The following is a 16,272-nucleotide window of genomic DNA, read 5'->3' as shown; positions in this document are numbered from 1 at the left end:
CCGGCCCGGCTCACGTGCGTGCCGTGCCGCGCCACGTGCTCCACCGAAATGTACTCTTGTCGTGCCGTATTGTATGAACACGTACCATATCCGTACCGTGTCACGTGCCATTCGACCCACTGGCCATCTCTATTCTTACCGGCTTTGAGATAAATTGCCACATTAGCTTAGAGTGAAATATTATAGAAGTCTACAACTTGGGAACAGCCAATTAGAAAAAGCTTTTAGGTTGTATAATTTATTTTGGGCTTTGAGTCTTCAATAATATCTAATCTGAGGCCCATCATGATTTAGCATAACACTCTCCAATAATTCGAATTGCCCAAATAAAGACCCACTTCCTTGTTCAAAGATAAATTATGGATATGTAGCCAGAAGCTCGCAAGAAAATTGGCCCATGCAAGTTTGGATTTGATTCGATCAAAAGTGTTGACGCAAGAATTTAGGTTAACTGTCAAATGTCAGGTTGATCCGACATGGCTAGGTTGTAAGATGATGTGGAGGCCACGTAGGTCGGGATGTGAAAAATGTTTTTGGCTTAATAATGGATTAAATTGTTTGTATCGATCACACTGTCTATGTGAAAAAGAACAAAGAGTAAAGGGTGTTGGTAGTGTTATTTGCGAGAATCCTTCTATACTCAAGTCAGATATATAAGTTTTAAAAAAATAAGTTTCTGAAAATTCTTAACAAAGTTTCTTATGCTTTGGATAACTTACAACTGGGTACTAGAGACTGGAGTCTCCTATAGGACTAATGACTGAAATTTTAAGCTTATGGAAGACTCGCTATTGGGTCATTAGGCTCCTGAAAAAATAAATTTTATGTATATGAAACTTTACAATTAACAAGCTTGATACAGACAGAGGTATTTGTTTCAACTTGAGAATCCCTTACTTGGAACCCTCCATTTTATACTGGTCTAGAGAATATTGTGACCGCCGTTATTTAAGAGACCATCATTACTTGTCACATCGATCTCTGCACTTACTTCACTTGGAGTGCGCATGTTCCTTCCTCTCATTGGATGTTGTCGAGGTGAACAGCTAGCTTAAGGATCCACTTGGACTAGCTAGCTCGTTCAGACCAATGAGAGGCAATTTCTCCATCTAGTAGTTCAAATGTTTCATCATATATTGCATGTTGGCCTATGTGTAGAGTGAGTGGCATTAATATTCAAATGATATTCCTTCCACGCCTATTCTATTATTTCACTGGGTTTTAGGAAAAATGATGAGTTACAATATTGTGCTTGGTATTATTTTTGGTAGAGCAAGAAGCATACAACTGTACTAAATTTAGATGTCTACTTTGTAAACTTGTCAAATTATGTTACTAGAAGATGCAGTGTTTCGATAATTTTAATAATTTTTGTAGCTATACAAGAACATATTCCGTATATCAGATTTGACAATTGGATTTAATTGGGTAAAGATAAATTATGATTAGGTTGGATTATATCAATATTGTCTAGTGTTTTATGTATTATGATTGGAATTGACTAATTAAATTAACTTAAAAGAAAAGTAAACATACTAATATTAATTTATTAATTATTAGATATTTAAAATCATTTATTTATTTTAGTAAGTTAAAAAATAATCACCCAAGCCTATGATTGCCGTTGGAGGTTTATTGGTTGGAGAGTGACTCAATGGGTGCTATCTCTTGCCTTCTCAACCAGTCTTTTTAGCTTTGGCTCAATTTTCATGTAATGATTTTTCGTACGTCCTTCTATAGTACTAACTTTTTTCGGGAGGTAAGGAAGTCGCAGATTTGTTAGCCAATAGTTATCCTCGAATTTCCTAGTTTGATTTGCCTCCTTAAATTCAAGAAGATTTTTTTTTACTGACATTATTTTTCTTTTTATTTTATTGAATTTTATAAAAAATAGAATTTAAAAATAAAAATTTTATTTAAATTTAATAAATGACATGTTCTTTGTAAACTAATTATATGGATGATATATTGTAAATATTTACGGAACATATACAACATGTAAAATAATTATTTCGGAGTCCATATTGTTTGGTCTGTCGTTTATGAATTGTATAGATGACATGTCATACAATTTAGAAGGATTACATGAATGACATGTCGTGTATGTTTTAAAAAAAAAGATGACATGTTGTAAATGTTTCACTCCGGAATAAATATTGTTTAAATGTATCACGTTGACGACATGTGGAACAGTTATATGGAGGTTTGAGCATAGACTATTAGAGGTTATGAAGAGACAGGTAGTCATAATTTGTGAGTAAAAGTGATTTATTTTCTCTTATTATTGTTTCACATATTATCAATATCACAAATTTGAATTAAATTAAAAAAAAATTTAAATGGGAAGATGTGCATACGTATATATTCATTATTGGTACCTTAGTAAGGAATATTACTCAATGCTTGATGTGCACACATTGGATTCCTAGTTGTCTACAAAGTTGGCATGTAATTTGGGCATTAATTTCTAAATTTTTTTTGCCATTTCATTTTTGTCTAGGCTCTCCATAAAAGCTCCTCATCCCAATATTATGTTGACGCTAACAACTCAATTATAGTTATATATCACAATTCACAACCTAGCTAGCTGTAAAAAGATCAGTACCAAGCCTCCTTTATTAATCATGTATTCCATCAGTACATCATTATTATTAGACCATGAATCATCAGAACACTTGTGCCTTAATTATTTTGTTTGTAGCACTTGTAGCAACTTCAAGCTACCCTTTTGTAACTTGTACTACCGTGTCCTTGGACAATGAAATGGTGATCCAGGACCTAAATGTTCATTGCAAATCGACAGAAAAGTTTTGTGCAGAAATACTGTGGCTCCCACAAAGGCTTAAGTGTTCGAAAATGGCATCGGGAAATGTCCACCGAAGCCATCAGTGTTTTGTGAGATGAGCTCTGGGGGTCATTTTGAGATTTATAATGAATTAAGGGATGTTCTCCGGCGTCAAGATTGGACATTTATCTCTATATTGCTGACCATTCTGCTTATGAAGAAGAATATGCTTGGTAGTTGCTGAATTTTATTAACTATATATTTTGCTTGTTACGCAGGCTTGCATGCATATATATGAAGGGGGTTTAGATACATGTAAGCATGCATCCATTAGCACATTAAATTAGTAAAAAAAGTTTCTGATATTTGATCTTTAGAAATTCTCTATGATTTAGATCCGGTTCATGGGCCATGGTTGTCTTTTGGATTATGATTTAGTGCTAAGCGGAATTTTTGCTGAGAATTGAATAAATGATCAAAATTTATTTCAATTTTTATTTTTTTTATGTTGTCTAAAAATCATTGATTCAGTACTAAGCACAATCTCACCCAATATTAAATTCTTATCCTTTTGTTTTTATCTATAAATTGAAAATTGATTTAACGAAAGAAATAAATTCCCCAAGAATATTAAGCAAATAAATTTAAAATGCTTGATCTGTCCAACTTCTGTAAGGATAATGAGGTACAAACTCGTCTGGTAAATCTTGATTTGATTATTGATAAATCACAAGATAGTTAAATAATGAGATAATTAATGATATAAATTTGAATTAAAGATAACCATCAATTCTTGAGTTAAATTTTGTATATCAGTTATGTTTATAGATAGGCTTCTTTAAGATAGTTAAATATCGTAAATCCTTTAGAGTAATTAATGAATTAATTAATAATCTAAGTTTGAATTAAAGATAACCTTCTACTTTGTTAAATTTTGAGTGTCAGTTAGGTTTATAGCTATGCTTCTTTAATAAAATGACAAGTATAGGGTAATGATATACACAATTTAGCGAGAGAGAGTAGCTTAAAATTGAAACCAGAAGTTTAAAAATAAAGTCACGCACTGAATATTATTCGATACTTTCATACATGATTAATAGATTGGAATCAAGAAAAAATTGAAAAATTAAGATCAATTTATATTTAAAGATCTGTATAGTACATGGAAGAGATGAAAGTTTTATTGATTTCCATTCACTTCAACCAACAAATACAACTCATAATGAAATAAAATAATTAATACGTTCTTAAGTTAGATACAAAAGATAGGAGAAATTTTAGAATATATTAAGGTACCATGTCAGTCATACAACAAGTAAACAAACTATAACAAGTTTGTATTTATTTTGAAAAACCATCATGCAAGTGGTGGTTATATTAAAGTCAATTACATATGTTATACATGATCAATTGATTGTAATACATTAAAGGTATTTTAAAATTTCTCAAAAATATAAAAGCGTTTCAACTTAATGGAAAGCTCCGAAAAACCCGGACGTGGAAAAAACCCTAACGCTGGAGGAATATTCCCTCCGCCGTTTAGGGAAACTAGAACAACTAAGAAGGCAAGGTTTCGGGATGAGGAGGTTGCAGATGATACCCCGGTTCAGGTCTCGTATAAGGAAACCCTCGTGAACTCATCGCGAGCAACGGAGACGGGTTATGAAGGCGGCACAGTGGACTGGGAGTTTGAGGAAGGGGACGTGACTGAAAATAAAGATGGACCTATGCCTTCCATATCCTTCTCGGATAGGATTCATGAGAAGTTATGTGAACCATGGAAGAATTCAGTGATAGTGAAGTTGCTGGGTCGCACAATTGGATATAGAACTCTCTGTATGAGATTGAACGTCATGTGGAAATCAACAATGCCTTACTCGGTGATAGATTTAGAAAACAACTATTTTTTGGTTCGTTTTCGTTCGGCTAGTGATGCTGTTGATGCCCTAACGAAAGGTCCGTGGATTATCATGGGACATTATCTCACTGTGCAGCCATGGACGCCTTATTTTGACTTCAATACAACGGATATAGATCGAGTTAATGTATGGATTCGTCTTCCTGGACTCGTTGTCCACCTCTATGACCAGAAAGTTCTCCAGAAGCTTGGACAGTTGGTGGGTACAGTGATTAAAATTGATTCAAACACAGCATCTTCTGCGTGTGGACGATTTGCCTGAATTGTGGTTACCCTCTCCCTGGCGAAGCCTTTAGTTTCTCAGTTTGTGTTGGATGGGAAGATTCAAAAGGTAGAGTATGAGGGGCTGCCAGTGATTTGCTTCACATGTGGAAGATATGGCCATAGTAGTAACAGCTGCAAGGATTCGAGTTCAGTGAATAATCCTGGAGAGGATGCTCAACCTAACCCTAACATGCAGCCGCAGGAGACTCCTTGCCAACGTGATGATCACTGTAACGATGCCAATAATGCCAAGCCTTTTGGCCCATGGATGATAGCCACGAGAAGAGGCCAGAAATTCAATAATCACAAGGACAATAACAATGGAGTGAATAGGAACTATGAGAATATAGGGGCTGGTTTCTCCAGGTTCCAAATATTAGATCAGGTCATAGATGACAGTGTAAATCCCACCCATGCAGCTATGAAATATAATCCCTCTACCTCTCATCAACCAACAATCATGGCTAACCTCAACCCGATTTTCAATGCCAACCGTGAAGATAGAACAATAACTCCGGCTCGACGCAAGCAACATACCACAGCTGTTACAACAAAACTCCAGAGGAAGACGCCAACTGCTCCTATAAACCAAACCCGAAACCCTTTCCCGCAGAGTGCTCTCACTATAAGAGAGGAAAACACAAACTATCCACTTCATGCAAACCCTCAGATCACTGCCGGTCTTAACCCCTAGCCGAACCCTAGTCATCAACAAATGTCTCCTTATGCTACAACCTTGGACCCAAAAAAGCATATGGTGGTTTTTTGTGCTACCCAAGACCCTCCCTCTGGGAATGTAGGGGAAGCTGCCAGTGAACATAGAGATTAGCTGGGGCTGGAATTTGAACATTTGTCCGACCTTCCAGACGTGCATAACACTCCTAGGGTGAATGACGGGAATGGTCAGGCACATCAGGCTGTTTTTATGGGTGAGAACGATGGGGAAGAGATGTCCGAGGAGGAAGATTCTATGGTCGAGGAAACGCCCTTGGCTTTGATGACAGACGTTAATGAACAACACTAATAAGGTGTCTGCTTCCCCTTTTATTGCTTCTATTTATTTTATGACGATTAGCATTATGTATTGGAATGTCCAAGGGGCAGCTTCGGCTAATTTTCAGCACTCTTTCAGGACAATTATCAAAAATTATAATCCTTCTATGGTAGTTTTGATGGAACCTCGCATTAGTGGGGTCAAAGCAGATGAGTTCATAAAGAAGAGCGGGTTTGATCAATCTCATCGTGTGGAAGCAGTGGGTTTTTCTGGTGGAATTTGGCTTCTCTGGCAGAGTTCTATAGAGGTGGAGGTGCTGCTGAATCACAGGCAGTTTATTCATTTTAAAATATGTATGAATAAGGCAGTTGTATCGTGGGGAACAACGGTTTATGCCAGCCCAAATCCGATGTTGCGGAGAAAACTGTGGAAGCATATGGATAGTATTGCTACGTCAATTCAGGGGCCTTAGATAATTGGTGGGGATTTCAATTCGATTTTATATGCTTATGAAAAGCAAGAGGGTGTTACTCGGAATTCCGGAGTGTGCGGAAATTTTCGGCAATGGTTTGATGGCCATAGAATTTTTGATTTAAAATTTAAAGGTCCCCGATTTACCTGGTCTCGTGGACTCCTTTTTAAATGACTTGACAGAGCTCTATGTAATTCTGATTGGTTAACAAAATTTCCAGATAATTCTGTTCTACACCTTCCGAAGGTTGCTTCAGATCATAGGCCAGTGCTGGTTCGGTTTGAGAAAGTGGCCTCCAAGAATTAGGGGACTAGGCCATTCCGTTTTTTGGCTCCTTGGCTGACTCATGAGCATTTTCATTCTTTTGTTAAGAAAGTGTGGGATCCTCAAGCCCACTATAGCGTTGCGACTTCCCATTTTGTCCTGGAGGTCCAAAAGTGGAATAGGGAGGTGTTTGGAAATATTTTTCAGCGAAAACGAAGACTAATGGCTCGTATAAATGGGATTCAAGCAGCCCTCGAGAATTACAGTTCCCGAGGGCTAATGCGGTTGGAGGCTAGGTTACGGAACGAGTTGGAGAGGGTGATGGGTCAAGAGGAAATTCTTTGGTGGCAAAAATCTCGGAAGGATGAGCTTCTATACGGGGACAGGAATACAAATTTTTTTCATCAAAAAACCATTGTGAGAAGACGAAGAAATAAAATTGAAGCCATCCAAGACAATTCGGGAAACTGGATTTATAGTGAGGAAGAGATTCGTAACCATGCAATTGGGTATTTTTTGGATTTATACAAAAGTGAAGCTGCAACTCCCCAACGGTATCCGGTTCAAAATTTATTCCCAGTCTTGAATGCTTCTGAGTTGGAAAATACTGCTGATCCAGTTTCAGACGACGAAATTAAAAGGGTGGTCTTTTGCATGAAACCCCTCAAAGCTCCAGGTACTGATGGTTTACACGCCATCTTTTACCAAACCCAATGGCCGGTAGTTGGGCCTTCATTCTGCAAGCTTTTGGCTGATATTTTTAATTCGGGCAAGATCCCCCAGGAAATCAATACTACCCTTTTGGTATTGATTCCCAAAGTGGAGCACCCTACTAGCCTAAGTATGTTTCGGCCTATCAGTTTGTGCACAGTTGCCTACAAAACAGTGACTAAAATAATCGCCAACTGTTTGCAAGCTCTGTTGCCTGATCTTATAGGGCCCCATCAGACTAGCTTTGCTCCTGGCCGCCATATTATCGACAATATTGTTGTAGCTCAGGAAGTGGTGCATTCTATGCGAAAGAAAATGGGGAGGAAAGGATTTATGGCTATCAAGGTGGATCTTGAAAAAGCGTATGATCGTCTAAACTGGTCATTTATTTTTGATACTCTTCACCAAACTGGTATCCCAAATCAGTTAGCTAGACTTGTCATGGAATGTGTAACCTCGGCTCGAATGAGTATTTTGTGGAACGGGGAGGCAACAGCAGATTTTGCCCTGGGGCGAGGAATTCGGTAGGGAGATCCGTTATCTCCCTATATTTTCGTCTTGTGCATTGAACGACTAAGCCATGGAATAACTCAAGCCGTGAGGGATGGAAATTGGAAGCCTATTCGGTTGGCCAAACATGGAACCCCCTTAACGCACTTATTTTTTGCAGATGATTTGCTCCTTTTTGCAGAGGCGTCACGTGATCAAGCTAATACTATAGATGCTGTGCTAGAAAGCTACTGTCGGAGCTCTAAAGCGAGGGTCAATAAGTTAAAGACTAAAATTTTTTTCTCTAAGAATGTTGGTCCAAGAGAAGCTCAACGCCTCAGTGATGTGTTGGGGTATTCGGCTACAAATGATTTGGGATGCTATCTTGGAATGCCGCTTCTACATTCGAGAGTGAACAAAGTTACTTATCAAACGATTCTGGACAAGGTGGATAAACGGCTCACTGGCTGGAATGCAGCTCATTTATCCCTTGTTGGCCGAATCACTTTGGCCCATTCAGTGCTTCAAGCAATGCCTATTTACGCAATGCAAACGACTTTACTCCCGGCTTCGGTGCGTGGGAAGATTGAGAAGTCTTGCCGCCGGTTTATTTGGGATGGGAAGTCAAAGAGCCACAAGATGAGCATGGTGGGTTGGAATAAGATTTGCATGCCGAAGATTAAGGGTGGTCGGGGGTTTAAAAAGCTGGATGTGATGAATCAAGCCCTGCTAATGAAGCTGAGCTGGGAAGTTGTCTCGAATTCAGATAAGCTGTGGGTGAAGGTTATTTGTTCAAAGTATGGAGTGGATCCTAGACATCTACCGTTGTCCCTCCCTGAGAAGCAAGGTTCTAGAGTTTGGAAGGCCATAAGGAGCACCTGGTCAGCCACCATGCGGGGAGCTCGCTGGGCTGTTTGTGATGGAGCTCGAACTCGCTTTTGGCTAGATTGCTGGGCAACAAAACAAGGACCTTTGATCAATCTCGTTGAGCATCCAGTACCCCAAGAGCTGGTTAACGCCACGGTGAGAGATTTTACCAACGTGCATGGGAGCTGGAACTGGCCAGTTTTTGAACACTTGCTTCCTAGCTGTATTCTGCTGCAGATTGCTTCGGTAATGCCCCCTGACCCTCGACTTGGTGTTGATAAAATTTTTTGGCGTTTTGACCCAAGAGGTAGCTTTACGGTTCGATCGGCTTATGAGTCCCTTGGTCAACTAGATTTAACTGACACTGACACCGCATGGAATCTAGCTTGGTCTTGGAAGGGGCCGCAAGCTGTTCGTATTTTCCTTTGGCAGGTTCTGCATGCGAAATTAAAGACCAAGGATGAGCTATCTCGGCGGCATATTCTTGTTTCTTTGGGTTGTGAATGATGTGGGGCTCCACTTGAAGATATTATCCATGTTTTGAGAGATTGCCACTGTATCAAGCGGCTCTGGCTTCGGCTTGTTCCAGATAGGAATCAACTTTCTTTCTTTCAGTCTAGCTTACGAGAATGGACCATAGCTAATCTACAAAACAAGTGGAAGATTGCGTGCCCTTTAACATGAGAATGCATTTTCGGTGTAACGGTTTGGAGATTATGGTATTGGAGGAATCATTTTAACGTGGATGGGAAGTTGGTGGATAGCTCAACAATTTATTTAGATATTATGGCCAGAGCTAATGAAATCCATAGGCTAAACCATTCCCAAATAAGTCAGCAGCCGCGGCGAAAGGAAATCCTTATAGGTCTGGCTTCCACTTCCTTGGCCTTGGTGCAAACTGAACACAGATGGCTCTTGTAGGAAATTTCAGGGCGCAGGAGCTGGTGGGCTGCTTCGAGACTCTGTCGGATACTGGATTTCCGGATATTGTATGAATATTGGAGAAAGTTCGGTGCTCATGGCTGAGCTTTGGGGTTTAGATCAAGGTTTACGCATAGCTTGGGAGGCTGGCATAAAACGTCTTTTGGTAGAAGTGGATAGCCTTTGTGTTAATCAAATGATTTCGAAGCAGGTGATTGTGCCTAACGAATTCTATGCATTAGTTGTTGCTGTCCGGGAATTAGCGAGCAGAAACTGGCAAATTTCCATCACCCATATTTATCATGAAGCAAATTCGGCGGCGGATTTTATGGCTAATATGGCTCATTCACTCCCTCATGGGGTACACTTATTTACTAGGCCGCCTGTGGGTATTTATTCAATTATTGCTCAAGACTTGTTTGGGGTTACTCAACCCCGTCTCATTCCTGTTTAGCTCGCTTGATTGAGCCCCATCTAATAAAAAAAAAATTTCTCAAAAGATAATTAAGAGTTTTAAAACTCTAATTGCTATTTAACACACACACACACACATGTGCCAGAGGGAAATTATCTCATGTAAGCTGAGATTAATTATTGGACTAAAAATATAGGTTTTATACAAAATTTATCTATTGAACTAGCTTTTAGGTATTTTTTTGACAAACTTGAAAGAAATTTATACCGTTGTTCATGATTTTTTTTTTCCTTTTAGAAGATAGATGTCGACAAATTTAAAATTGATTTTGTAGTCGCTTATTCCTAAGGATTCAAATACAAGTTGTAAGTCAAAGAAATATATTTGAAAATCATTCGGGCAAGCCCTTGAGGAGGCCATCTTTACCCATGATATATATCAATCAAAATTATTTTAAAATATTTTTTAAAAAATCAACTTTCACAATGCATGTAGAATAATTCAAAATTTCAATCTCAAGAATAAGATGAGTAAGTACCCAGTACTTGACCAATGAATAGTTAATGTGTGTATGGGAGTTAGGAACCAGAAAAAATGGCATGTAAATTATAGCCTTATAACCATATATATTGTGATTATTCTGATTCATAGTTTTATTTGAATGTATATATTAGATTATATCTGCTAGTATATATGTTAGGATTATTTGATCAACAATGTAAGCAGAAGATCAATAACACAAACTGAGGGAATGACTTAGTTTTATTAACAATAATTTTGGCTTAAATAGCCATTCAATACACAATTTTAACAAAAACGAGAAAGCAGCCCACTTTAGCGAGAATAAAGCCAAGTGGTAACAGGAACTTGGAACAATTCAAATGCAATCCCTAAAGTTTAGGACTTTATGATAAACCAGAATATTATTCTAAATCAACTATTATAAAAATAAACTCCTTCATTCCCTCCCTTAAAGTAATTAGTTTATGTCAGAACTCTCACATACTCCCAACAACTTTCGAAGCTTCTGAAAGGCTTCAAGTTTCAATGGTTTGGTCATTACATCTGCCACCTGATCCTGACTCCCACAATGAACCAATTCAATTGAACCCTCTTTAGTAAGATTCCTTAAAAAATGAAACCTCACATTAATATGCTTGCTGCGACCATGCATAACTGGATTTTTAGACAGCTTGATGGCTGAACTGCTGTCGCACATCACAATAATATAGCCTTCATCAGAATGTCCTAGCTCCTTTAAAATTCTCTTCATTCAGACTCCTTAATACGCATAAACTGCAGCTGCCACAAACTCAGCCTGCTGTGGTTGATAGAGTCACAATTGGCTGCTTTTTTAAACACCATGAAACAACACTTAAATTTATTAAAAACACATATCCAAATGTACTATTCATGTCTTCCATATCTTCGGTATAGTTGCTATTTGTAAACGCCAACAACTCACCTTCTTCTCCTTTCTTATAATGAATTTCATAGTTCATAGTTCCTTTTAAGTATCGAAGTGCTCTCTTAGCTGCATGTAGATGAATCTCCATTGGTTTTGCCATATATCTACTTATGAGACAAGTAACAAACATCATGTTAGGTTTTGTGGCAGTAAGATACATTAAACTCCCCACCAGCTGCTTGTACTAAATCTCATCAACAAAATCTCCAACTCCATCTCTGCTCATTTTGAAACCTGGAACTATTAGACTACCCACCGAATTACTTTCCATCATACTAAACCTTCTCAAAACCTCTAGTGCATATTTCCTTTGGCATATATAAATGATTAACACTAAAAAGTGTACGTGTAATAAGAATTAAATTATTAGTTTTTCACTTAAAGTATTGATTAATGCGCGCATAACTTATAAATTATATGAATGCTCCCCAAATAAATTTTTATGTTAAATTAATTCGCAATATGTTAATTTTTACCTTATAAATTTTTTTCATGAATAAATTGGAATTGAAAACGGGAACAAAGAAAGACTGTTGGAGCGATTTGGAAGCATTATTGAGGAGATGTAAATAAATAAAAAATAATAATAAAAAAAATGAATAAAAAAAAGAACAAAAGAACAAAAACCAAATTGTTTGGCTTCTCGTGATGGTCAAGTGGCCATCATGGCCACTTGACCATTACACATTTCAATGTACATATAATAATAATAATAATAATAAAATAAATAAATAAAGATAATGAATTCCTTGCCTATAAAAGGCAAGGAAATGTAGTGAGAAGAGAGAGCCGAGAGCCAGAAGCTATTTTTGAGGAGCTTAAGCCGAGAGAGAATAGAGTGCAGCTGAAGAATTTCTTTTTTTCTTTCTTTATTTCTTTTCTTTTCTTGTTTTCGTTTGTAATAAACTTTCTTGTAAAGTATTTCAAAAGTTTATCAAATAAATAGAGTGTTGTGTTTTCTTTCAATATGAGTGGCTAATTTTATTAAGCTGAGGTGAAGGGTGAAGCTCAATGTTTCAAACTATTAAATTCATTATTTTCTCAAATGAGTTTAAAGTTTATTTTATTCTTTTCTAGTTATTTTTATGTCATATTAATTTATAAATTTCTTTGGATATGTATAGTATTTTGACATAATGTCGACACATTAATATAGTGTGGCACATTAGGTACTTTATTTCATATTTATCCACACACATAGTTAGTTGAGAATTAAATGATATAATAATTAACTGGAAAAAGTAAGGCTAAAAATGAGAGAGTATTAAAATTATAGTTTGAATACTGAGAGTGGATCTCGTAACCTTAGCTTATTTTAAAATCAATTTCAAATAATTTCTTTGCCCCTCAATTAATTTTCTTAGTTTTACCATATTTAAAACTCCTTGTGGTTAAACCCCGGTCTCACCGGGTTATATTATAACTAGACACTCTTATATTTGAGAGTAATACACTTTTGAGTCGTGTCAAGTTTTTGGCGCCGTTACTAGGGAGTTTTCTAAATTTGGTATTAGTTTGTCTTTACTTTATTTTTATTTTGTCGTTACCATCTTTCTGTGATTCTATTTTATTCTCTTTTTGTAAAACTTCAATTAGCACCCCTCTTCTTTTCAAACCTTAACATTATTCATAAAATTTATGAGAAACTTCATCTTAGCCAAGAAACCTTTGCAAATCAGTCCCCAATCAAATTTATTTCTTTTAATTTCTGCAATTTACTTTCCGTATTTATTTTAAATGGTCGGTTCTACTGCCTGACTGTCATTTAAATTTTGTTAATTTATGTATTTTTTTTATATGGTCAGTTCTACCGCCTAACATTTTAATTTCAGTTTATTTATTTTTGTGCATTAATTTATTTAATTTTATGTTTTATTATATGGCTGGTTTTAAAATACTTCCTAAACTGTTTCTTTTAATTCCTTTGTTTATGGCTGGTTTCACCGCCTAATTTATTTATTTTATTTATCTTCAGTTTGTTTATTTTTATTTCGCATTTTTTACTTATTTAAATTCCAATTTATTTTCATTTTTGCAATTTTTCATTTAGTGTTTTATGCATCATTGGTTTAGCACACATCATTAGCATTGCATGCGTTGTTGATCTCTTATAAATAGTGGCAGATTAATTAGAAGATCACCTTCACCACAATTAAATATGGCTGATATATGAGCTGAAAATTTTTCAGAGCACGAAAATGACCAAGCCTTGCAAAATCTTCATGAACAGCCTAGGACCCTTAGAGACTTCATGCATCCTACTAGAACAGGGTCACCATCATTCATAGTTTTTCCTCCTGATTCATCACATTTTAATTTCAAGCCTGATATCATTCAACTTTTGCCTACTTTTCTTGGTTTTGATTTTGAAAATCCATATTTGCATTTAAGGGAATTTTAGGAAGTCTGTAACACATGTACCGATCAAAATTGTAGCATGAATATAATCAGGCTTAAGTTTTTTCCTTTCTCACTAAAGGATAAAGCTAAAACTTGGCTACAAAATCTTAGGTCAGAATCCATCCGAACTTGGGATGAAATGCAAGCACAATTTTTGAAAAAATTCTTTCCACCCCACAAAACAAATTCTTTTAAAAGACAAATCACCACATTCACTAAAAAACCAGGAGAAACCCTCTATCAATGTTGGGATAGATTTAAAGAATTACTTAACATTTGCCCACACCACGGTTTTGAAACATGGAGATTAATGTCTTATTTCTACGAGGGATTAACATCCCAAGGTAGACAGGTAGTAGAAATGATGTGTAATGGTGAGTTAGGGATAAAAGTCCTGAAGATGCATTAGAGTATCTTGACTACATAGCAGAGAATGCACAACACTGTGATACAGTTGGGTTTTATGAGTTATCAAGTAAACCCCAGCCATTTCCATCTGGTGGAGGCATGCATAACCTTAGGGAAGACCATGATTTTCAAGCCAAATTTACATCATTAGCTAGAAAATTCGAAGCATTAGAGTTGAAAAAGAATGATCATGTAAAGTCTGTTCAAAATATTTCATGTTATGTTTGTGATTCTACTGACCATTCTACGCAGGACTGTCCAACTTTGCCAGCTCTGAGAGAAAGTTTGCATGAACAAGTAAATGTCGTTGACAATTTCAAAAGGCCAAATCCAAATCCATACTCCCAAACTTGCAACTCTGGTTGGAGAAACCACTCAAATTTCAGTTGGAGAAATGACAATCATGCACAACTCTCACAACCAGTTCCTCTACGTCAAAATTTTCAAAATTCCCAGAGTTACCAACCATATGTCCCACCACCAAGAAAAACTCAGGAAGACACATTGCATTCGTTTATTGAAAAACAAAAGTCAATCAATAACCAAACGATGCAAACCTTAACCAATTTGACAGAAACTGTCTTCAAACTTACATCTACTCTAACCATGCATGAAAAAAGGAAAGTTTCCTGCTCAACTTGAACCAAACCCCAAGAGTCAACAACATCCTCAAATGAAAAATTCAAGAAACCAAAACATGAGTAAAGTCAAATCAGTTACAACCCTTCGTGGTGGTAAAGTGGTCGAAAAACACATTGTGGACTCTCGTGAAACTAGTAAAGATTCAATTTCAGAAAATAAGGAAGATGTTAACATATATGTTTCCATAATATTGATTTTGATGATAACAAATAAGTTTAAGAATGATTAATCTTTTAAGCTCAAATTATTTAATATTCTTTTTAAATAAATCATTATTTTCACATTATAAATGTTTTGTATTTAATGGAAAAATGATTTTATGAAATTGATTGTTTTTATTCTTTTTAAATAATAAATCATTATTTTCACATTATAAATGTTTCATATTTAATGGAAAAATGATTTTATGAAATTGGTTGTTTTTCAAAGTTTATGGTTTAATTGAAAGAAATTTGAAACTTTGAAATAAATAAGTATTGCTTGAAATTTTGGAGAATGACTTATTTGAAAAGTGTCATAGCATTTTGGGCTATATCATAATTTCAGAAAGTTTTGAGATTAACAAAGCATTACTTATAAATTCTGAAATTGGACCTATTTGCAAAGTTTTATAACGTTTTGGGCCGTAATACAATTTTATAAAGTTTTGGGGTCAAACTGTAATTTTAGAAAATAGTGCACTGTGCAGGTTACTGTAGCAAACGGCTAACCGTTTATTTAAAACGGTTAACCGATAATTTCCAGAAAGCATGTTCTGCAAAGTATTGTTAAAATGATGATTCTGGAAACTAACGGTGAACCGTTTACTGAAAACGGTTAACCGATTATTTCCAGATTGCTAACCTTGAACCGTTTAGTAAGAACGGTTAAACCAAATTTGTTTTGCAGGTCTCTGGAAATTAACGGCGAAAGGGTAAGCCTAAACGGCTAACCGTTTATTTGAAAATTGGCCCAACGGTAACTTTGACCGGCCTAAACGGTTAACCGTTAATGGTTAACGGCGAACCGTTTTCGTGCAGACAATCTATAACGGCTAGTTTTTCAGCTCCAACTATAAATATGCTCAATCCAATTCAAACAAAAGAATTCCAACGATCATCATTGAGCAAAATATTGAGAATACAACTTTTATTGAGCTTTAAATCTTTGTATTCATCTCATTCATTCACACATTGAGCTTTCACTTGTGATCAAACACATTGTGTATGAGAGATTCATTTGTAATCTTTTTTGTAAAATCAAGTTAAAAGATTG

General features: G+C 36.1%; 1 protein-coding gene across 1 annotated transcript; it reads left to right on the top strand.

The window, feature by feature from the left end:
- Positions 1 to 4,257: 4,257 nt before the first annotated feature.
- On the top strand, positions 4,258 to 5,991 carry LOC112098958. Its single transcript, XM_024185943.1, has 3 exons — positions 4,258 to 4,902; positions 4,993 to 5,647; positions 5,834 to 5,991. Exons 1-3 carry the CDS (start codon positions 4,258 to 4,260, stop codon positions 5,989 to 5,991), a joined length of 1,458 nt encoding a protein of 485 aa, XP_024041711.1.
- The last annotated feature ends 10,281 nt before the right edge of the window (positions 5,992 to 16,272 follow it).

This window comes from Citrus clementina, unplaced genomic scaffold (genome assembly GCF_000493195.1).
Source record: "Citrus clementina cultivar Clemenules unplaced genomic scaffold, Citrus_clementina_v1.0 scaffold_9, whole genome shotgun sequence".
Classification (NCBI taxonomy): Eukaryota; Viridiplantae; Streptophyta; class Magnoliopsida; order Sapindales; family Rutaceae; genus Citrus; species Citrus x clementina.
Note: the sequence above shows the minus strand (reverse complement) of the source record. Positions and strands in the feature narration are given on the sequence as shown.

Excerpts from the sequence above, each read along its gene's own strand:
- LOC112098958 (XM_024185943.1), top strand. The coding sequence starts at position 4,258 with ATGGAAAGCTCCGAAAAACCCGGACGTGGAAAAAACCCTAACGCTGGA. Across the intron at positions 4,903-4,992 it reads TCCAGAAGCTTGGACAGTTG|CCTTTAGTTTCTCAGTTTGT; the intron begins GTGGGTACAGTG and ends TCCCTGGCGAAG. Across the intron at positions 5,648-5,833 it reads AAACCCTCAGATCACTGCCG|ACGTGCATAACACTCCTAGG; the intron begins GTCTTAACCCCT and ends CCGACCTTCCAG.